The sequence below is a fragment of the Delphinapterus leucas genome, chromosome 12 (genome assembly GCF_059928025.1).
Source record: "Delphinapterus leucas isolate spDelLeu-1000000601 "Yukka" chromosome 12, BTC_Dleu_Yukka2, whole genome shotgun sequence".
In the NCBI taxonomy this organism is placed as follows: domain Eukaryota; kingdom Metazoa; phylum Chordata; class Mammalia; order Artiodactyla; family Monodontidae; genus Delphinapterus; species Delphinapterus leucas.
The window spans coordinates 36,374,283-36,398,230 of NC_143140.1; the positions used below are offsets into that span (position 1 = coordinate 36,374,283).

General features: G+C 39.8%; 1 protein-coding gene across 1 annotated transcript in view; it reads left to right on the plus strand.

Moving 5' to 3' along the window:
* The window catches only part of KLHL32 (kelch like family member 32), a 233,350-nt gene that overhangs the window by 129,473 nt on the left and 79,929 nt on the right, over positions 1 to 23,948 (plus strand). The window contains exon 6 of the mRNA XM_022552885.2: positions 21,583 to 21,798. Coding sequence (XP_022408593.1) covers positions 21,583 to 21,798 — 216 coding nt within the window. The remainder of the gene's footprint in view (positions 1 to 21,582; positions 21,799 to 23,948) is intronic.

Consider the following 23,948-nt stretch of genomic DNA (forward strand, 5'->3'; position numbering starts at 1 on the left):
ATAACTATACCTATTTATGATTTTTGGTATTATTGCTCAACTGATTTTTAATTTCCTATGGAATCATTTTATTGGGTATATAAAATATTTTCTGTTAAAATGAAAAATCTTCAGTGCTTAAAATGTACTTAGAAATTAAGACCCATCAACCAAGGCTAATATATTCTCCATTCTTGTTCGGTACTTTGCCCAATGAGGAGTTTGTGAAACCGTTTTCCTAAGATGTCTGGTATTGTTTTGTTGTTCTCAAATTACCATTATTTCAGAGATGTGGAGGGTAGAGCTCGGCTCTCAGTAGACCTCCTGCTGTCCTCCAGGGCGCGTTAAGAAGCGTATGCCAGGAGAAGTGCTGGGTGGGCGCTTCCTGAGCTCCCCACCACACCCCAAGCCTCCCTGAGCTTCCGCGGCCATCGGCTAGTGCATTGACCTGAAGCTTCTTCTGCACATGCCTAGACGCCGCTGCTCCCCTCCACCCCAGCCAAGGGAAGGGACACTTTGAGGCCACTGTGTGGGCTCCTTTCTCTTGCTTTTCCTCTGGCAGGCTGCTGAGGGCCGGGACCCCACACCACAGGAGCAGTGCCCCTCTTGTCAGTGAGGACAGCCATCAAATTAGCTTCCCAGGCTGTGAGGTCTTCCCCATATTCATTTTTGGCTCCAGGCCCTCGAATCAGGCCTGTCATTGAGAACACACATGTTCTCCGTGCATGTTGCTGAGATTAACTGGTAGCCTGGCAATGAAAGCAGCTAAATGATTTGGGGTGGGGTGAGTACAAGGGGAATGGCTACAGTAATAGCCCATCATCCCAAGATGAGGGATTTACAGACGACTGCTCAAGTTTGCATCCTTTCTCACTTGCTTTGCAATGAAATGCTGTAGGACTCTGTCCTGTGTAGCCTGTCGTGTTATATATCATTAATAACCATGACCTGTCAGACTTATCTGCTGAGATTCAGTCCCAAATAAAGTGTGAATGCTTCTTTCCCTTTTCCTCCCTCTGCTCGTCTTCCTTGTCCATTGTGCTTTTTAAAATTTTTTTAAATTTAAATTTTTTTAATTTAAAAAATTTTAAAAAATTTCATCAGAAAGATGAACCAATTCATTAAAGAGCAATATTTGTGTATAAAAAGGGCTCAGTAAAATGTGTAAATTTTCTTGTTTTTCAGTGTATGCATGTTTACATGAATGTCATTCACTATGTTAAATCTTGTAAAGGAGTCTCTGCAGACCATCCTCAGAGAGATGGGCTATGATATAGAGATTCTGATGTGTCTACTGATTTACCGAGTCCCTCAGATAAACATTACAAACTTTTTGAGTACAGTTTGTTTTCCCAAACTTTGATTTTTTTCTAACCTTTTTTAAAATTAGCTTCTGAACATCTGTACCTAAACATCACACAGGCAATTCAAACCTACCCTTTTCTCTGCTGATGGTACCATCAATGTGTTAGTTGTCTAGAAATTTGGACATAGTCTCAGACCCCTTCCTCACCACCATATCCAATCAATTACCAAGTTGGGTTGATGCTACCTACCAAATATCTCTCAGACCTGATTCTTTTCTCCATTGCTAATTTTCTTACCTTCTTTAGACTCTCACCGTCATTAGGTGTATGTTATAAGAGTTCATAATTTCCTCCTAAGGGGCCTGCTTGTTTCTATCCTCTATCTATGCCAAACCATAGTCCCCAGAGCCATCATTATCTTTCCCAGGAAAGAGAACCAGCATTTATTGAGAGCCTATCTGTATTGAGTGTTTTGCACAAAGATTCCCGTTTCTCCTCTGCTAAGCAACCCCTTAAGGCAGGTGAGAGTTCTTTTATTTTTACAGGTGGAGAAACCTAAATTCAGAACTAGGATGTTGATCGGATTTGGAAATGTCTATTAGCTCCCCTAATGACCATTTGGCAGCATCATTTCACCTGCAGAAACTCTCCAAGGCCAGGCCTGTTCTTCCCCAACCTCATCACCAGTCCTTATGCCTTTCCTAGTCTGCTCTGTTCTGGACCCTAAGGCCTTCCTTTCATGTTGGAACTTGTCATTGGGAGGGAAGACTAGGTGGTAGAGGTCCTGAGTGACAAGCAGAGCCTTCAGTCATTGCCTTCAGATTGTACCAAGGGTCAGGAGTAGGCAACACACACACAGACACACACACACACAGACACACACACACACAGACACACAGACACACACACACACACACACACACCACCCTTCCAAACTGTCCCCTGTCATAAGATCAGGATACTGGCCACTGGACTTTGTGTTGTATCCCCTGAAAGTGATATATTAGGAGATACACATGCTTTGCTGAAAATGTCTTTTTTTGTAATTAACTTTCAAAAAAAAAGTTTGTACATTTTGTACTCTCTCCCCCAAATAAATGCTATATCCTATTATTTGATTAGCAAGTTTTCTTTTTGTTTGCCAAGTATCGGCCTTTATTGTGAAATGCAATTTAAATATATTGACAAGAAAGAGCCCTCACTAGACTTTCTGAATAAGACCACCAAAGGGGTGAATTAACTCCTTTTGATAGGAATATACTTTTAGTATCTACTCCTAGGCAGCAGGTGGCAGTGTGAATCCACCAGAATTCAGTAGTTAATTTAAAGCAAAAATCAGAAAAAAATGAAAAGAAAAATTATTTATTTTGCTACATATTAGTTTTCTGACCTAATCAGTAAAAAAGTCATTATTCACACCACACTGGGCAATATGCCTTGTAATTTTTAACAAATAATAGGAAACTGTTAATGTGTTCACAGGAAATACAGTTTTGTCTTGGGCTGCTGTGGTCATTTATCACTGCACTTTGTGAAATCACTCATTTGTTCTAATTTGAATGTAAATGACTCTAAGGTTTTACAAATAAGGTGACAGACTCACATAAATGTAATTGCAGGGTTCATCTCCCTCTTTTTATATATCACTCATTAGGTTATGAATTAAATACATCGTATTAAACCAGGGGCATGTCCAATGATGATATTGTAATGGCAAATTACTCTGTGCTATTAGAGGTGTATTTTTTATTCATGGACATTAATTTGTCATTAAGCGGCATTAGTTTAGCACTTTTATGGGGAAGACGTGACCTGAAAGAGGAGACGTGCTGCTGTGATGTGAGAGGAAAGGGACAGGAGTGCTCTAGGTAGAGCATTTTATCACTGTAACGAAAACGGGGGTGGGGGGGGCGTTCTATTCTGTTTTCATTTGTTTTTGTTTTCTGCTTTTACAAGCATAAAAGATCATTTCCTCAGATTGAAGGCGTTTTTCTGTTTACAGTGTGCACATTTGGATCGTCTCGTAGAGCGAAGCCAAAATTCTTACTATTAATCATTCAGAAGCCAAGTAAAGGGAGCAGGAGGGAGGAAGTGACTTCCTGCCCTAAATCTCCCTCCTCTGTGACTGATGCTTATTAGTCATCCCTTGTCTTCATTTAGTTTTACACTAAATGGGCTACCATGAGAATTAGTCATTTTTTCTCTTCAGTGAAGGTACAAAGGTTTAAAGAATGTTATTCTCTCATGAGGGTATTAGGAAGAATTCTGGGTATTTCTGGTTTTTTTGCTTTTTTACATAAATGGTGATTTTACTGTTCTTTTACTTAGAAAATATTTTTTTCCTTTCAACTCTGGGAAACACAGGATCCTTGAAATAGCTTCGCAGAAGCAGAAAGTATCTGAGTGCTGCTTTTGCATCAATTTCCTCATGGGCTTACTGTGGTTGGAAATTACCCACCCCAGTTAGGGACTCTTGAAGGCAGGGGTCATGCCTTACATCTCTTTATATCTTACCCCCTCCCTCCCATCGCATCACAACAGCTCAGTGTCTGTATTGGTCAGCTTGGCCTGCTATCACAGCAAGATACCACAGACTGGGTGATTTAAACAGATATTTATTTTTCACAGTCTGGAGGCTAGAAGTCTAAGATAAAGGTGCTAACCTGGTCAGGCTCTGATGAGGGCTCTCTTCCTGGCTTGCAGATGGCCACCTTTTGGCCATGTTCTCACATGGCACAGAGAAAGAGACAGCAAGCTCTCTGGTGTCTCTTCTCCTTTTTTTTTTTTTTTCCTTATTTATTTTATTTTGGCTGTGTTGGGTCTCCGTTGCTGCGCGCAGGCTTTTCTCTGGTTGCAGCGTGTGGGCTTCTCACTATGGTGGCTTCTCTTGCTGTGGAGCAGGGGCTCTAGGCGCATGGGCTTCAGTAGTTGTGGCACGCAGGCACAGTAGTTGTGGCTCACAGGCTCTAGAGCGCAGGCACGGGCTTAGTTTCTCCGTGGCAAGCGGGATCTTCCTGGATCAGGGTTCGAACCCATGCCCCTGCATTGGCAGGCGGATTCTTAACCACTGCACCAGCAGGGAAGGCCCTCTGGTGTCTCTTCTTATGAGAACACTGATCCCATCCTGAGGGCCCCACCCTCATGACCTCATCTAAACCCAACTGCCTCCCAAAGTCACATCGCCAAATACCATCATACTGGGACTTAGAACATCAGCATATGAATTTTGCAAGGACACAGTTCAGTCCATAGCAGTGTGTGTTGAGGGAACGAATGGTGCATCCATTCAGTAATTTGTTTCTTGCTTAAATATTGAAATTTTATATTATGGGAGGAAAATATGTTAATAAGTCAGTCTTACATTAGTTTTACCCATTGAATACAGTTTTTTTGAAGTTGAAAATACTTTCTATGGGGATTGCATTTGGCACTGAAGATCTTGCATATTTTACAGTATTTCTTAATAGGTTATCATTTTTAAACTAAGTAATACTACAATGACTTATAGGAGGTTATCTCTTCCAAACAATGCATTATTATAATTTTAATTATTAAATTAGCAGTATCTCCTAAATACATAATATATAGTGGGTGCTCTGAACAGAATAATTTATCCTCAAGGTTGAGAAATTATAACTTATACTCATTTTTCTCCACTGCTGAGCTATTTTTTTCCCGCATTAGATAAGACAAATTATTATACCAACATATATATTGAATATGCCCCTAATCAAATACACTGAGTGCTATTCCACAGTTCACTAGAGCTGATACTCTTGTATTTGGAGAAAGCTAAAGTACGAATTTTGGAAAATATATTACAAACAGTTTAATCTTTCAGATTTTTTTTAAAGTCAGTGAAAATGATCAGAAAGGGTAGAAATGTATCAGCCCTACTAAATCATAGCCAGCTACTAATTATTTGTTCTAATCATGAGTATTTGCTATCTGGCATGGGTGATCCAGAATATCAAAATTTTCAAATATCATTAATATTTGGCTCTAAAATATATCATAAGTTTTTTAGCAGCCATTTTAGGATCCCAGTTAATCTTTTCATATGCTATTATCTTGGCTTTTCTTCCCTAAGCCCACACCGAAGGATGTCAGTGACAGCCCAGAGACACACTGGCTGGCCAAGGAAGTCATTTTGGCATTTTAATTTGTTATGTGGGTAATCTAGGGTTCACTACGTCTTTATTGTTTGTGAGTTTTTAAAGACAAGAAAGATTGTCTTGAAGGATTTTTCTAATATTAGTAATTTCTATTCTAAGCTAACTATTGTGTGGTGGGCAATTTTAAAATCACTTTCAGCCTATTTTTCTCAAAAATAAGATGTTTCCAATATTTTACTAATGCTAGAGTTCAGAATCAATAAACAAAGCAAACAAAATCAATCTCACTTGATTCCATTATCAATACTTGAAATTAGGGGCATTAAAAGAAAATCTATGTTTCATTTAAGATATTCATCCTCCTGTTCACCCTCCACCTGCAAATATTTCTGCCCATAGTTAAATGTCTGCCCTATTCTCTAAGGCTAAACTGCCTTTCAGCAACTTGATGCATCAGGTACCTCCTGTGTTTCCCATGGTTCCAATGTCTTCTCCACTGGTACCTTCCTTTCATTTTTAAAATAGGATCAATAAGATGGGAGAAACTTTTCTTCTTTTCTCACGATCACAACTCACTCCTTCCGTTCACTACCAAACTGGGAACAGTGTCTGCACTTCCTTACCTCCTATTCATTCTTCAGTCCTATTGAACTCAGTCCTCTGCCTTCATTACTCCTCAAAGGCTGTTCCAGTAAAGGTCCCCAAAGCCTTCTAATCGTCAAAGGCAGTGGGCCTTTTATGGTCTTTAATGTGACCACTCTACAGCCTTCCAACAGTGGTTATTAGCTCCTTTCTTTCCTACACTTCTATTTTCTCAAGACTCTCTCCTGTTCTCCTTCTACTTCTTTTCAGTTCCTTTACAAACTCTTCTTCCATCAGCTCTGTGAATATCCCTCTGGGTACAGTGATGCCATGTGGGTGCCCTTCTCTTCTGCTCACCATCACTCTCTTTCATCCACATTTGGAGGATTGCAGTCTCCTCTCCTGAGCGCCAAGCTCTGTGTTCAGCTGTTTCCACTTGGCTGGCATCCACATGCGTCTCAGTTCACCGTCACCCATTCTACTCACCTGTTCCTCCTCCCACTCTTTGTTAAGGAACCAGTATCCATGTAGTAACCCAAACCAGAAACCTTGGCATAATCTTATGTTGCTCCATGATCTCATTAATCTCAATACATTCTATTGGTTTAACCTCTTAAATTGTTCTCACATATGCCTTCTTGTCTTTCTTCATTGTCACTGCCATCATTCAGATCTGGATTATTTTTCCTAGATGTTCCTGCAGTAGCTCAACTGAGCTTCCTGTCTGTTGACTAAAGCTAAACAGTACTTTGCTGTATAACCTAAGTTATTTTTCCGGCCCACAAAACAATTTCTTTCCCTAAAACACAAGCTGGATCCCTGTCTCCTGGTTACAAACTAGGTTTCTAACCTTGTCCTTTTAATTTCTTGTCTCCTTCATGTGCCCTATTCTTACTGTACCCAAGGATAGCATGTTTTATCTTCTCTAAGCCAACTGCCTAGTCAGCATTTCCTCTTGGATATCCCACAGGCATATGACCTTTCTGAGTGTTAACCCAAGCCAGAAACCCAGGAGTCATCCTAAAATATTTCGTCTCCTTGTGCTCCACATAGGCTATCACCAAAACCTTTCAATTCTACCTCCCTAAATTTCTTTTTAAGACACTGTTTTTAAAGAGTAATTTTTGGGTTCACAACAAATGTGAAAGGTGGCTACAGAGATTTCCTATGTACCCCCTGCCCCCATTATCAACATCCTCCACCAGAGTAGGTACATTTGTTACAATTGGTGGACCTACTATCACATCACTATCACCCAGAGTCCACAGTTTACATTAAGGGTCACTCCTGGTGTTTTACATTCTGTAGGTTTGGACAAAGGTGTAATGACATGCATCTACCATTACAGTATCATACAGAATAGTCTTACTGCCCTAAAAATCCTCTGTGCTCTGCCTGTTCATCCCTCCCTCTCCTCCCCACAATGCCTGGTAACCACTGATCTTTTTCTATCTCCGCAGTTTCACCTTTTCCAGAACGTCATATAGTTGGATTCATACAGTATGTAGCATTTCCAGATTGGCTTCTTTTGCTTAGTAATATGCATTTAAATCTCCTCTGTGTCTTTTCATGGCTTGATAGCTCATTTCTTTTTAGTGCTGCATGGTATTCCATTGTCTGGATGGACCACAGTTTAATTACCCCTTCACTTACTGAAGGACGTCTTGGTCACTTCAAGTTTAGGCAATTACGATTAAGCTGTTACAAACATCTGTGTGCAGGGCTTGGGTGAACTCCCTTAACTTTTTAAATCTCTCTCATTCTCTCTATTTCTATTTCCACCATCTTAATTCAAATCCTCAATACTTATTTCCTGGACTAAAGAAACTTCCTGCTAACCAATGGACCTACCTGCCTTCACTCCTGCCTCACCCCAGTGCCTCCTTCAAAACAAGGTTCATTCCTCTTGAAGTGGTTCACAGGTTCCATTTTTATTATGAAACTTCCTATCGCTTTAGCCTTCTTTTTTTTTTAAAAAAAAAAAAAACAAGTTACTACCCACATGCTATACCACAATCATTGTGAACTTCATGCATGTCCCCGTGCCCAAACCTCTTTGTATGAAGCCTTCTTCTCCATGGATTATTCTTCCCTTGTTATGTCACCCTATGAGTTCCTCTTTAACCTGCAAGTAGCTTGCTCATGTGTTATAGCTCCTCTTCCAGAGCTGCCTGATAAATCCACCTAGTTGGAGGTGGATTTCCCTCCTCTTCATTAATTACAGGCATTCTTCCAGAGTGCTGATCACACCATATTATTTGTATTGATTTACTTATCTGTCTCCCTGTGATATAAGTTCATGTCCCAGAGTTGTGTGACCTTGAGCAAGTTACATAACCTCTTTGCCCACAAATACAGATGTGATACAGATATGATACCGTATATACAATGTACATCTTAGGAGTGTTGGAGTGTTCGTGAGATAGTGCATGCAAAGTATCCTATAGCATAGTATCCTACACACAGTAGGTACCCTGAAAACCAGAGCCAATAGAATTGCATGCTTCACTTGTGAATTTCTCTATTAATTCCACAGTTAACCTTCCTACCCACTTCCGTCACTCCTGTCTTTCTTCATTCCTGGAAATGTCACAAACTTTACTACCTACTTCCAATCAACAGCATATTGGACCAGGCTGTTCCTGAATATTTTGGAAATAATAACCATTCTGTAAAAGGTATTTTTCCTTTGCGTCACTTCTCTTAGCTTTTGTAGAAGTGCCTGTATTGTTTTAGAAAAAAAAAGTCACAAATAATTATATGAACCATCACTTTCTCCCTGTCTCTGATAAGTGAAAACATCACACTGAAATTATACTTTAGTAAATAGTAAAAATTGATGCTTTTAAAAGCAACATAATACTTGGTGTTGCTACTTTTTTATTTATTTATTTTTTATTGGAGTATAATTGCTTTACAATGGTGTGTTAGTTTCTGCTTTATAACAAAGTGAATCAGTTATACATACACATATATCCTCATATCTCTTCCCTCTTGCGTCTCCCTCCTTTCCACCCTCCCCGTCCCACCCCCTAGGTGGTCACAAAGCACTGAGCTGATCTCCCTGTGCTATGCGGCTGCTTCCCACTAGCTATCTGTTTTACATTTAGTAGTGTATATATGTCCATGCCACTCTCTCACTTTGTTCCAGCTTACCCTTCCCCCTCCCCGTGTCCTCAAGTCCATTCTCTAGTAGGTCTGTGTCTTTATTCCCGTCTCGCCCCTAGGCTCTTCATGACCATTTTTGTTTGTTTGTTTTTTAGATTCCATATATATGTGTTAGCATACGGTGTTTGTTTTTCTCTTTCTGACTAACTTCATTCTGTATGACAGACTCTAGGTCCATCCACCTCACTACAAATAACTCAATTTCATTTCTTTTTATGGCTGAGTAATATTCCATTGTATATAAGCAGCAACCTAAGTGTCCATCAACAGATGAATGGATAAAGAAGATGTGGCACATATATACAATGGCGTTGCTGCTTTTAAATAGGAAGTTTCGTTTTATTGTTTCCCCTGCCCTTCCTGTAAATAAAACATATTGCTGCATCCTCATATACAGAATTCAAGGAGAAATTGGAAAAATCTTTTATTTCTAGCTCTAGTGCATAGTAGTTGCTTAGAAACGCATATTTGTTTGCGTTCCTTCTACATGTGCCAAGAGAGTTCCCTGTGATAGGAATTTTCTGTAATACAGTTGCATGGTATCCTAAGTTCCCCGACTAGAGGAAATACAGGCAGTGCATTTGTTTAACAGAAGGAAGATCTAAGTTAGTCCTTACAAGGAGACTGCTGTCCATATGCCTCCCTCTCTCCAGGTGTCTTTCCTTCCTAGACATCTCCCCCACCCCCTTTCTCACTCTCCCTCCCCAAATCTCCTTTAGAGCAGGCTGCCGACCTTTTCCTTGCTGCCTTTCGAGGGACACGTGCTCAGGCCCTGGGAAATGACTGCTTATCTGTGTCGTTAGTTCAGCTTCAGGTACTGTGGCCTCAGCCCCATACACTGAGTATAATGTTTGCCCACTTCAGAGTCTGGGATGAGGGACTGGGGTCATGCGTCTTGTTCCGCTGTAAGAATATATTTATGCAGGTCAGAGTCATTTCTTTCTTCACTCAAATGTGTACTCTGTATCAGTGGTTCTTAAACTTGACTGTGTGTGGAATCACCTGAACAGCTGGTTAAAGCAGACTGCTGGGCCCTACCCATAGAGTTTCTGATTCAAGAGGTCTGAGGAGGAGCCTGAGAATCTGTATCCTAACAAGTTCCCAGGTAATGCTGATGTTACTGGTCTGGGGACCACAGTTTGAGAACCACTGCTTCAGATGCTCTTGCCACCTCAATTCACATCAGTTACCAGCCTGTTAAGTCACTGATATTCAGATTTTGAAAGTGTCATAATATCTAGATAAATTTGAACTGGTCATGGGCTTCCCTGGTGGCGCAGTGGTTGAGAATCTGCCTGTCAATGCAGGGGACACGGGTTCGAGCCCTGGTCTGGGAAGATCCCACATGCCACGGAGCAACTAGGCCCGTGAGCCACAATTACTGAGCCTGCGCCTCTGGAGCCTGTGCTCCGCAACAAGAGAGGCCGCGATAGTGAGAGGCCCGCGCACCGCGATGAAGGGTAGCCCCCACCTGCCACAACTAGAGAAAGCCCTCGCACAGAAACGAAGACCCAACACAGCCATAAATAAATAAATAAATAAAATTAAAAAAAAAATTGAACTGGTCCCAGTTATAAATATATGAAAAATTTACATTATATATAAATATGTAAAATATTGATATTATATACCCTGCATAACATCCAAAATATAAAAAGCCAAAACAATGAAGACTTGAAACAGAAAACCTTACAAGTCTTCATTCTTATGTATAATAATGATTAAGACGAAAGTCTATGTGGATAACTGAGAGATTATTGAAATTCTGCAGAATTGGGCTAATTTTCAGCAGCTGACTTTGGGTAGCAGCACTAAGTAAGGGAATATACCAGAATTACTTCCAGGCTCTACTATTCTTTAAAAAAATTTTAACCTGATTTTGCCTCTCATCGTTCAAAAAAGGTTTGTGATTATTGCAATTTTCGTTTTAAAGCTCCAGTTGCTCAGATGGACTATTTTTGATTAAAGAAAGAAAAGTATACATTAATTTCCTCTTTATAGTCCATAATTCAGTGGTAATCACCTGATGTGCTGAGACAGCTCTAGTAAACTTTGCAATAGCATTTTGCAGCACATCGTGACTGGGGCCAGAATTATTAGTTGTTGATGATGGCTGTGTCTCTGTGCTTCCTTCATACTGGATTTCCAGCTTACTAGAGACTTTCCCAAGGAACAATATAAAATTATTCATGAGCCTTGGATATTATGAATACAGTTGATTATGAAAATGTACTAGTAACCTAATTGTAGAATTCCTCTGTTATACAGCACAAATATATTTAAACAGGCCTTCAAAGACTCCAAGAATTAGAGCATGCTGGGTTTTTTTCTTGTATTTTTGAATTGCTGCTAATGTTTTGTTTTAGTTTAATCACACTGTATCATATGCATATTTGTATCAATACATGAATATATAGTTGCATTCAGCTGTCCAGATATGTCTGTTTGTATACAAATATAACTATATTTCTATATTTATACAAATAAAAATACCTGGTTTTACATTATTTTATCATATCACAAATAATCTGGCCTGCATTATCAATGATTTGCTCACTTTTTCTTCCATAACTGTTAGATTTTATCCCATCAACTCTAATATAAGATATTATGGAGAAAACTTACAGGTCCCTTTATGGACATGATATGCATGATGACTTTTTTCCTACATAATTCATCCCAAGGTTTTGGGTTTTGTTTATTTGTTTGTTTCAACATGTTCCAAAGGGCCAGCCCTTCGCCACACATCCACAACAAAGCCCTTTATGTTGCTTTCTCTAGTCCTGGAGTGCAGTCCTTTTCTGCAGCACCAGGTCGTGTAGTCATGTAATACCTTGATTTATAACTAGGTTGTAATCCAACTAGGAAACAGGTGGAATCACAACTGGGTATGGTGCCTTGGATATTAATGGCTTGGCTCAGAAGTGGAATTTCTAAAGCTGTATACACTCTTTTTTGCCTTAATTATGCATTCATTAAGAGCTTTTATACCCAACAGAATAAAGTAAATATTTTTTGATCTCCATAGTGTGCTCCCAGAATGTAGATTTGCACAGCAGGGTCTTGATAATCTGAATAAATTGTATTTCTCCAAGGAGTTTATCTTTCAAATAAGGTCATAAAGAAATGCAGCTCCTCCATCCTTAGATTTCTCTGTGTGTCTTTTCTGCTGTGTGTAATATAGAACATGGGAACCAGAGTACATTATAGTAATACATACTTGATGATGGTCCAGTATAATGTCTCAATCTATTCTCCTTTTTTTTATCTCTGGTGAAGTGTCTTTTAAGTACAAAAGAAATGAATGATGTTACACAACAACTTTGATTTTTGCTGTTATTTGTAGAAAAACAAAGTCCATATTAGACATTCAGTGTTTTCTTCTCTTTACCCTATCAGTGAGTAAAATTTGTGGAATATGCAAAGCTATAGCTTAAGCACTGTTGTTAGTATTTTTAAAAGGGAATAATAATAATGAGACAGCTACTGTATGTTGAGCATCTACTATGTGGAAGGTACTTTACATATGTTTTTGGAAATCCTTATCACAGATCACCTTTCCGATTTTTCTAATGAGATGTGAATCTCTTGCTGGGGCTATCCATATGTGTCAGCTTCAAATCACGTGCTTTCCTAAAATCTGTTGACTTTAAATGAAGGAGACCACTTTTGATGAGCGGGCCTCATCCAATCAGTTGAAGTCCTTAGGAATAAAAACTGAGACTTCCTGAAGAAGAAGGAATTGTGCCTCAAGACTGTAACACAGAAATGCTGCCTGAATTTCCAGCCAGCGAGCCTGATCTACAAATCTGTGACTCAAGACTGTACCTTCAACTCCTGCCTGAGTTACCAGCCAGCTGACCTGCTGTACACATTTGCCAGCCCACACAATCTTGTGAGCCAATTCCTTAAAATCTGTCTCTCTGTGTATCTCCTATTTTTCTGGAGAGCCTTGACTGATACACTAATGAAATTATTTTAACAACTCTTTAAAACAAAAAAAATCGTGTGCTTTTTCTACAACTCCAGACTAAGCATGCAGCCAGTTCCTTGTCTCCACACTTACAGCCTAGTGAAAGCGACAGGGAAAATATAAAATTATAAACTCAAATAAACATGCACAACAAGTTGAACTTATAATCTTTCTGAGTCATAAAGAATAAAATGACAATACACCTGCTATCGAATGGTAGCCCCAAGTCAGCATACAGTTGTGAAGAGTTTAGGCAATAGCTATTTCTTTTCTCTCTCTCTCTTTCTGGGCTGCCATATTTATTTCCAGAGTGGCTAACGTTCTAGGCGTTTTTAATATTTAAAGATTAAAATATTTAATCAATTTATTTAATATTTACTATTCAAATATTTTAAATATTTGAATAATTTTAGAGGAGGAGGAGAATCAATGTTTTCCTGTAAAACTAAGAAGTAAAGACAATAAAAGTTGACTTTTTAAAGGTCTGATATTCTTTCTTATCTACCCACTGTCCATCCATCAAAATTTATAAAGTGCTCTTTGTGAAGACTGAGAGGAAGATCTAAAGAAGTACAGATACAGTCTGTACTTTTATACACAACGAGGGGAGAAAGTACGTAATCAGTGGCAAAGGGTTAAGTAAATATTCAAGTATACAAGTAGCTCCTGAAATGAGAAGTCAGAAGAAGGAACAATACTTCCCGCTGGAGTGGTCTGTCTTGCTTAGGAAGAGGAATCTAATTCCGGTTGTCATCTTCCTCCCCAGCACTGATAATGCTTGATATACTTTTGGCAAACAGCATAGACATTTATATATTTCTGGTTACCACTAAATACAAAGAGAAGTAAGGTTCCTTTTTGACATTCTAAGAAGGAAAGAAAAATCAACATGTAAAAAGACAGGAGACCCGAGATTCACTGTGGAAGCCAGGCCTGATGCATCTGGCACCACAAGTGGGTGTTCCCCCATGTTAACCAATTATACAAAAGCCCTGATGGGTAGTTAGCATCAAGAGAGAATTTTCTAAGTTCAGATCAAATATTTGAGAGCACCATTCTCACTTAATTGTGAGCAATCTGTTCATTTTGCCCAACTGTAAAATGAGACCTATACCCAAACTGTCATTTCCTCTTTCCATTTGAAGTCGTGGGGGTGCTTTTTACAAAAACAAAAAACAACTTTTTAAAAACATGTTGCTTTTTAAAATTCATAATCCAACAAATACTTTTTTTTTTGGGGGGGGGGTTGCCCGGGCCTCTCACTTTTGTGGCCTCTCCCGCTGCGGAGCACAGGCTCTGGACGCGCAGGCTCAGCGGCCATGGCTCACGGGCCCAGGCACTCTGCGGCATGTGGGATCCTCCCGGACCGGGGCACGAACCCGCGTCCCCTGCATCGGCAGGCGGACTCTCAACCACTGCGCCACCAGGGAAGCCCCAACAAATACTTTTTAAATTACAGTCTGTGATAAAGCATTGTGATTGGCATTGTACAGGATACCAAAAACATAAGGTGTAAAACCTTCTTACTAGTTTACTAGGAATGTTTTTACTTATTGGAAGATAACATGCACGAATAGCTTAGTGACAAGTTCGTTGGTATGTGACAGGAGACTTGAAGTGGGAAGCATTAGGACTTACTGATAAAGGGCTTCAGATTTATTATGTCTAACTTGGTACTTGGTCTCTATAAGCAGCCAGTACAATAGTTTTATTTAACTTTTGGTTAACATTGCTAAAAATCAGATCATGCTGATTTGATTATATGCAGACTCCCTGTATCAGGTTATTTTGAATCTATTTGGGAATAGTTTTGTTTTTTTTTAAATTAATTAATTAATTAATTATCTTTGACGGCATTGAGTCTTCGTTGCTGCGTGCGGGCTTTCTCAAGTTGCGGTGAGCGGGGGCTACTCTTTGTTGCAATGCATGGGCTTCTCATTGCAGTGGCTTCTTTTGTTGCGGAGCACGGGCTCTAGGCGCGTGGGATTCAGTAGTTGTGGCACACGGGCTCAGTAGTTGTGGTTCATGGGCTCTAGAACGCAGGCTCAGTAGTTGTGGTGCACGGGCTTAGTTGCTCCGCGGCACTTGGGATCTTCCTGGACCAGGGCTCGAAGCAGTGTCCCCTGCGTTGGCAGGCAGATTCTTAACCACTGTGCCACCAGGGAAGTCCCAGGAATAGTTTTTAAAAAAAGATTTCTTGACTTCTGTAACAAGGGTGACTTCTCATTTAGAGGACTCCTCAGAATGTGATGTAATATCAACATTTTATAATAGAACTTCAAGTTTCATGCATGCTATTACATGAGAGGCATAGAAATCACTCTCTCTCCTGACCATCTTTATCTGTAGTGAAGTATTGACATGTGGTAATGGAGGTGACATTTTGAAGGGGGTATAAGTGAAGAGCATCAATAATTGGAAAAGAAGGGTTATAATTATAACAGTGAAACACAGCATTGTCAAAATAGTCACATCTTTTGAGTGTTATTACCTAGAAAAATGTGGAATCCTGTTCAATTTGGTTATCTTAGAAGGGGGGAGGAGGGAATTCAGGAAATCAAAATGGCATTTACTTTTATTTTGACCTTGAGAGAGGTTTCTTATTATCTTGAGCATAGGTCATAGTTTTCCATTCTTATAGTCCAGGTTGCTGATGCTTATTTTTGTTTTGTGAGTTAGTAATGTTCTCAGAATTACATGAGCCAACAAGAGAAACAGGTGTTATTAAGGCCATGTTTTGCATGGGTATCCTTAGTATTAAAGCGTCTTCATCAGATTTCCTAACCTTGTCAGTTTAACAAGGACTCTTAGATTTGAGGAAGAGTATTTGTGGGGCAGATTTTGGGGATAGTCTACAGTAGATGCAGTCACAAGATGACAGATTTTCTGTGTTCCACATAATTCCCCTGCCAGGGCTATGATTAAACTGCAGTGCTGGATGGCCAAGGGGTTACTGACAGGCTGGGACACAGCATGGGTGTGACTGAAACTAAGATAGACTATGTATTAGAAATATGCATTATTGATTCTCAGCTTGTATCACTGTTGGCACACATCAACACATCTCTAGGCTGTGGCATACATGAGCTAGGCTGTGGGTTATGTGCAGTGAACATGCAGACCTCAGCTATAAGGCTGCACCATTTTCTCCCATTCAAGAAAGTGTATTAGAATGTAAGTGAGTCTGGGTGACATTGGTTCAGGGATAGGCTTAAATCTTCTCTAACCTTTCTTTATAATATAAAGAGAGTCTTGTATGGAGTTTCATCACTAATTATTAGTACTTGCTTAATTGGAATATTGAAAGACTCTTGCTAATACAGTGGCCAGTCACTCAGCTACAGATGAGAACCCCACCAGGAGACATCCATCACAAAGGTGGACTTTTTTGCCTCCCCTGGTTTGGTAAAAGGGCCATAGGGTTTACCTACTCCCCCAAACTGCCCTACTTCCTCCCACTCATGTCCTCACCACCCAATAATTTGCCTCACAAAAGTAATTACATTTGAATGTAAGCCAAAATAAAATAGTATTTCCCTTTCTTGTGCTTTCTTTTCCCTACCATATTCAATAGTTAATCTGGGGAATAACCATTTTAATTAATTAGAGAAATAGGCCACACCAAAAGACTGAATTTGGGGAATATATAAGGTTTAAGAATTATTGCACTTGGACAACTGGTGTTTATTTTATTCCATAGCTGGTATAGTATTGGGGACACATTTTATGGTTCTTCTTCTGTTATTTAACTTGTCGTTCACACTATAGGAAACAAATAGAAGGGAAGAGAAAAGCCAAATAGCCCTAAACCAGAGGAAAATAAATACTATTTAAAAAGATTCCCCAAAGAACAACAATGTATGCACCATAATTCTGAATAGAAACGAAATTTCAAGTGAGAAGCAGTGTGACAGAAATGAAACCTTTTTAGAAAAATAAAAGAAAAAGATTTTCCTTTCACTCAAGAGAGTTTCTTGTCGCTGAACTGTAACTTCAATTCAAAACCACTGCCTCTACCTGGGCACTTGGATTTCTGCGTCACAGAATGTAAGAGAAGGGAGACAATCTCATAACTAGAACAAGGAGAAGATGCAAGTTTGCAAAAAATAAGTTCAATGTGGGCATGTTGAGTTCAGTATAGCTGTGGAATATCCAAGAGAAGATGTCCTCTTATCGGCAGTTGGGAAAATGAATTCAGAGCTTAGGAGAGAGATTTGGGCTAATAAAATAGATGTGAGAGGTATTAACATGTAATCAGTTTACAACTCAATTGCATGGTTTTTACTCTGGCTATGCTCCTTTTCCCTGATTTAATGGTGCAGCTTACTTAAGACTTTGATATCTAAAGGGACCGCATTCTCTATTTTGACCTCCTTGCATCAGTGATGAATCAGGGATTATGGATGCCAAACAACAATGCTCAAATGTACTTTATTGTTCCTTGCCTGCCAAATCTACTGTCTGCTTTCCATGTGCCAAGCCGTGCGGTAAGTGCTCTTGATTCATTATCTCCACAATGACCCTATGAACTGGGTGAACTCTCCATTTCGTAAATGGGGAATAACAGAGGATCAGTGACTGACCCAGGGTCATAGCCAATGATAAGAATTTGCACTGGATTTGAACCAGGTCTACCTGATTCTATGGCCTTTGCTCTTCTCCACAAACCTGGGTTGCCTCCAAGTGCCTATGGCTGTTGACAGTTTGTTCTGTTCCTGAATACAATTGTTCTTTCTCTTTCTTTGATATATAAAAGACTTCTTTCAAAAGAGTCTAGAAATATATACAAAAGCATTAATAGTGATTATCTCTGCATGGGGAAATATGAATCATTTTTGTTTTCTTTTCCATACTTTGTACTTCCTGAATTTTATGAAATGGACAAATTTATTACTTTTTATAACCAGAAACATAATGGCACTACTTTCATAACAGTGATGCTGTTTTTTCCATGCAGAGTGTTACGGGTGAGCATTTAATGCAGTTTAACCATTGCTTCCCACCTCCTTAATCACATTAATGGGAATCCTTAAAAGCATCATTATTGGTGATTATTTTGCTTGCATATGGTCTTAGCCAAAAGAACAAGAAGTGATGATTTTGCTTAAGACTCACATAAACACATTGGCTCCAGTACGAGGAACGTATATTGTGGTATCAAGACCTCAATGAAGGTTTTCTTTTTTTCCCCAACTCCCCAGTTTACACAGTGTAACTACTGAGGTGCTAAGTATGCATGGCAAGGGGAACGGAAACCTTTGACATACATAAAAAGCACAGGAGATTTGGGGAAATTATGTTTTTAAGCAGAAGAGAGGAGAAATGAAAAGGTAAAGATAGGGAGCAGACTTTTAAAAAAATTATTTATTTATTTTTGGCTGTGTTGGGTTCTCACTGCTGCGTACGGGCTTTCTCTAGGTGCAGCGAGCGGGGGCTACTCTTTGTCGTGGTGCGCGGGCTTCTCATTGCGGTGGTTTCTCTTGTTGCGGAGTGTGAGCTCTAGGCGCATGGGCTTCCGTAGTTGTGGCTCACGGGCTCTAGAGCGCAAGCTCAGTAGTTGTGGCGCACGGACTTAATTGCTCCGGGTCATGTGGGATCTTCCCACATCAGGGCTCAAACCTGTGTCCCCTGCTTTGGCAGGCGGATTCTTTACCACTGCACCACCAAGGAAGTCCAGGAGCAGACTTTTAACAGCTGTTTTTCTTGTACACGGGTATGTGTCAGTTCAGTTCCCCTTTGCTCTTCACTTAGCCATTGACACTTATGCATTTAGCCTTAGTTCTCCACTAATATCAAATGCTGTGTTAGATTGGGTTTGGGAGTTATATAAAATTATACCCTTAGGAAACAAAAACATTTCAGGACTGTGGAAGCAGGCATTAAATAATTACATTCAAAAGAAACACAGCAGAAAAGAAGCACACTTTTTAAAATTCTGTATTAAATTAAATTAATTCTCCGGTTGTCTGCAGTTTTGAATTGGCCTGTATTTAAGTTGCAGGCTTCTAATCAGAAGAAACCCAGTGTCTCTACACAAAGATATAAAGTTGCTTAATAAAGAATATTTGATTGCTGCTACATAATCCAGCCCCAAACTCATAGACGTATACGTCTTTTTGACAGAACAAGTGGGAAAAAAAACACTGTTCCTCAGCTGTGCCTGTCCACCTTTTACTTTACAGAGCTTGCTTGTTTCCGCCTCTGTATGCTCATCTTTCTGTGTGATGCGGCTGGGCGCTGCCCTAGGACCTTGAACCAGGGCTTGCGCATGCGCCCAGGGCACCTGAAAGGCACTGACATCGCTCCCCGACCCCCATCACGCGTCTGGGGGACTGCAGAGTGACTTACTGGGACACTGAAATCGTATCCAGGGTGCTGGAGCAGTTAAACTGGCTTCATAGATGTATTGACCAGAAATAACGTATTCATCCCGAGGAGATGGTCCTAAAGTTCGTTGTGGAAGCTCCATGTGCAAGGGTTACATCTTCTTTCCTCCCGTAGTAGAATTTACCAATAGGAAAAAGTAAGATTTGAAGAATAAGTTTAAACATTACTTGAAAAACCTGATGCTGGAGGCAAAATATGTAGTATTCCTTTGATAAAATCTGCTGGATGGGAAGCCCAGATATTTTAATTGAATGGCTATGAGTGGACCCTTAGAAATTTGAGTTGTAATGGATTTTAGTGGTCAACTGTGGTAAACTTCATTTTATAGATAAGTATTTATTCCTTTTCAATTGTGTTGGCCAGTAGAGCTATTAAGAGCCAAAATGTTATGGCTGATTCCTGAAATCATCTAGCTTGACTCCTGTTAGGAATGTAATTAAAGTGTCATCTCCCACCAAAAGAAATAGAATCTAAAGTAAAACAAAACAAAACAAACGAACAAAAGAGTCAGGTAGCTGTGGTGATGATGCAGCTGTTTCTCCAAGATCTGTTTTTACACTTTCTTCATTATACATTTCATTATTTAGAACAGCATTGTACAATAGAAACTTAATGGAAGCCACATATGTTAATTTTAAATTTTCTAGTAGCTGCATTAAAAGTAAAAAGAAACAGGTGAAATTAATGATAATAATATATTTAATCCACTATATCCAGAATAATACCATTTCAACATACAGTCAATGTAAAAATTATTAATGAGACATTTTATATTCTGTTTTTCTTACTCCTTGCTTTCAGTATATATTTAACACTTACAGCACATCTCAAATCACACTAGCCACATTTCAAATGCCCAGTAGCCACATGTGGCTAGTGGTTACCATGTTGGACAGTGCCGATTTAGAACATATTCCTTTAAACCTTAAAATTTTATGGAAACAGATACATTAAAATAGAAAATAAAGATTTTAGAAAGAGTTCTTAATACTGTTAGATTACTAGAAAAAGGGATAAGTATGTTGAAAATACTTAATAAATCAATGGAGTAAAATAGCTATCTGATGGTATTCTGCATTCCTTAAGTTACTAGAAAATATTGTAATAATAATTGCAAGTTGAAAATGAGGGAAAACTAGGACACAGCCCACTCTCAATCTACTTGAAATATGTAAGATTTCTATCAACAAACCTGCATGCCCACTATGGTTCTTGCAGTTACAAGGCAAAGGTTTCACAAGTGTCCTGGCTCTCTGGGGGCATTATTTTAGAGCTCTGGCTCTGAGTTTGAGAACTTGTAGAAACAGGTAGAATCCCCCCACAATGAAGCATTGCTATAGAAACTCTTTGAAAAGATTGTCATTGATTGCCTGAATTTTTGAGGCTAACAAAAAGCAAAGAACAATTATAAATCGTCCATCTCAGGTGGATTCAATATAGAATTTATTCAGGACAGGAATCTGTGAGATGTCTTCATTTCCTGAGACTTTACATGTAAAAATCTTTGTTTTAGCTCATTAAGTCAGGATAGGTTGTTAGCTCATTAAGTCAGGATAGGTTGTTTTTAACTCAAATTTGTACTTAATTTGAAGTTTTAGAAAAAGAGTAGGGCTATAGTTTTTGTCATCTAGTCATGGCTCCCACTCTACCTGCCCTCATATTATCTTCAGTAGAAAAAACTTACCACCTGAAAGCTGTGAAATATGGTAGACAAATCATTTTCTTTGGTAAAATGTTTCTAAAAAGTTGCAAAGTAACATTTTAGCCAGTAAAACCAGAAACCCCTTTCAGTCCCTTTTTTAAGATGTCTTTACGTATATTGGTTTTAAGAGGGGCAAAGTAAGGAAAAACGTTAAATTCTAGAACAACAGTTCCCTGCCCAGAGCCGTATAATTGTGGATGATGTTGATGTTGTTGTTTACATTATCAGTGGAGCGCAGTTCCCTTTCTCCCACTCCTGTCATGCAGACTTGAGGGAGTCAGTCTGAATTTCTTGTTTGCTCTTTCTTGGATTGATTTCTAAGAGATCTTTTCTCCGTTTTTTTTTTTTTTTTTTTTTTTTTGGCACCAGGAATTAAATAGCTTTAATTACTTGGATCTGTACAGACTTGCTGACCTCTTTAACCTCACTTTGTTGGAGAAGGCAGTGATCGATTTCTTAGTGAAACATCTCTCTGAGCTCCTGAAGAGTCGCCCAGAAGACATTCTAACGCTCCCTTATTGTCTGCTTCAGGAGGTCCTGAAGAGCGACCGCCTGACCTCCTTGAGTGAACAGCAGATATGGCAGGTAAGGGCACTCTGCATGGGTCCTCTTTGGGCGTGAAGTCATGATTAAAAGGAATGATTAAATGTTAAAGGGTTGAGGAACGACGACAACTATTTTGTCTGGTTTGGTCCACATTGGAATCGAAGTCTTAGAAGTCAGTGTTCCGTGATGGGCAAGTAACTGGAGAACACCAGCCCTTGAGGCTTGAGGCCTCAGCCCACTCAGCTTAACTCAGGGAATCGCAGGTGAGATTCCTCACACCCTCACCGTGGTTTCCCAGAACCAAAGGTGGTTACATCAGAAAGAGTCAAGGGTTTTTATTCCCCTGCGAAACATAGTTACTTAAACTGAATATGAGAAGGATGGATTGTTAAAGTGGTATTTATGCCTATTTAAGACCAATGGAATCAGAATAAATTCTGGGCTTTCCTGGAAACAATTCAGAAACATTTCTTTGTTGCAGTAGAGAGCAGCTGGGACCTTAAATGAGAGGAAGCTCTCCTCCCTTAACAGTGGAAAAATCTCCCTCCTTAGTTCATTCTGCATTCATTGCTATTTTCCGAAGCCCTGCTTTTTCACCTGACATAGCATTCTTTTCAGATACCCTTTGCCTAGGGGACAGGAGGATGTTTTGTGTTTTCAATTTGATTATTCAATTGAAATCCATTTCTGCTCATCCCCAGTGACTATCCTTGAACAATCCACACGGTGTCTTTGGGAAACAGTCAGAGCCCATCTTCCACTGCTTCTTATACTGTCTGTCTTACTCTGAAGCAGTGGCTAAGCCATCCTGTTACTTCTAGGGTGCCATACTTTCAAGATTTCATGATCATTTGAAAAATATTTATATACAGAATACAAGGGAAAATATGAAGTCTTCTATTAGCTGATGAGACAATAAATACCTTGTGTCTTATCAAATGACATTCAGAGAATACTTTAATTCTGGACAAGATGGAGGCATAGGTAGCTGTTAATTATCACCATCTGATTCTACTGATCGCTAATTTTCCCGGTGCCTTTCTCCCTTCTTTCATTTCTTTCTTTCTTTTTTTTGCGGTACGCGGGCCTCTCAGTGTTGTGGCCTCTCCCGTTGCGGAGCACAGGCTCTAGACGCACAGGCTCAGCAGCCGTGGCTCACAGGCCCAGCCGCTCCGCGGCATGTGGGATCTTCCCGGACCAGGGCATGAATCTGTGTCCCCTGCATCGGCAGGCGGACTCTCAACCACTGCGCTACCAGGGAAGCCCTCCCTTAGTTCTTTCTTTATCTTACTTTAATCAGCAACTTCCCTCTTCACTGTTGCTTCCACCAGTGAGGATAATAAGGCCTGCAGTGTACTGAGGGCCTTTCAGGACTCGGGCTCTTTGCAGACTTATTAACTTATCACAACAGGTCTGAAGGATGGTTCTTATCATTCCATCCTCCAGACAAGCAAAACGAGGCTTCAGTGTCTTGCCTCAGGGTTACAGAGCAGAGCCAGCCTTCACATCCAGCTTTGTTGACACCTGCCCTCATCTCTCCAGTATTCCACGCTGTCTTGAGAAGAAAATATCAGTGAAAAAATATAAGCCATAAATTATTTTCTGCTTCTTAGGTATTTCTCATAATGGTTGTTCAGGCAGAGGTCAAATGTGTTGGTGAGGGTGAGTTTTTGGTATGAATTTTAATTATCTGTGGAAAACACAAATCATCAGAATTACTCTGGTCAGCTCAAAGTGAGGAACTGCCAAATTTTTCTTTCCTTCCCAAAGGGAAAAACAAAGACTTAGAATGAATTCTGTATTTAATTATTTCTAACCTAATTGAGATGTGAGCCAACCGTCCTTGTGGCTTCTCTTCTTGTGGCACAGTTGAAGGCACTGCCCGATATCGACATGGTAATGTACAGATGTGTGAGTGGCCAAAAAATTCCATACTATTCACATAAGAGTTATCAGAGGGCTTCCCTGATGGTGTAGTGGTTGAGAGTCCCCCTGCCGATGCAGGGGACATGGGTTCATGCCCCGGTCCGGGAAAATCCCACATGCCGCGGAGCGGCTGGGCCCGTGAGCCATGGCCGCTGAGCCTGCGCGTCCGGAGCCTGTGCTCTGCAATGGGAGAGGCCACAACAGTGAGAGGCCCGCGTACCGCAAAAAAAAAAAAAAAAAAAAGAGTTATCATAATTGCCTCT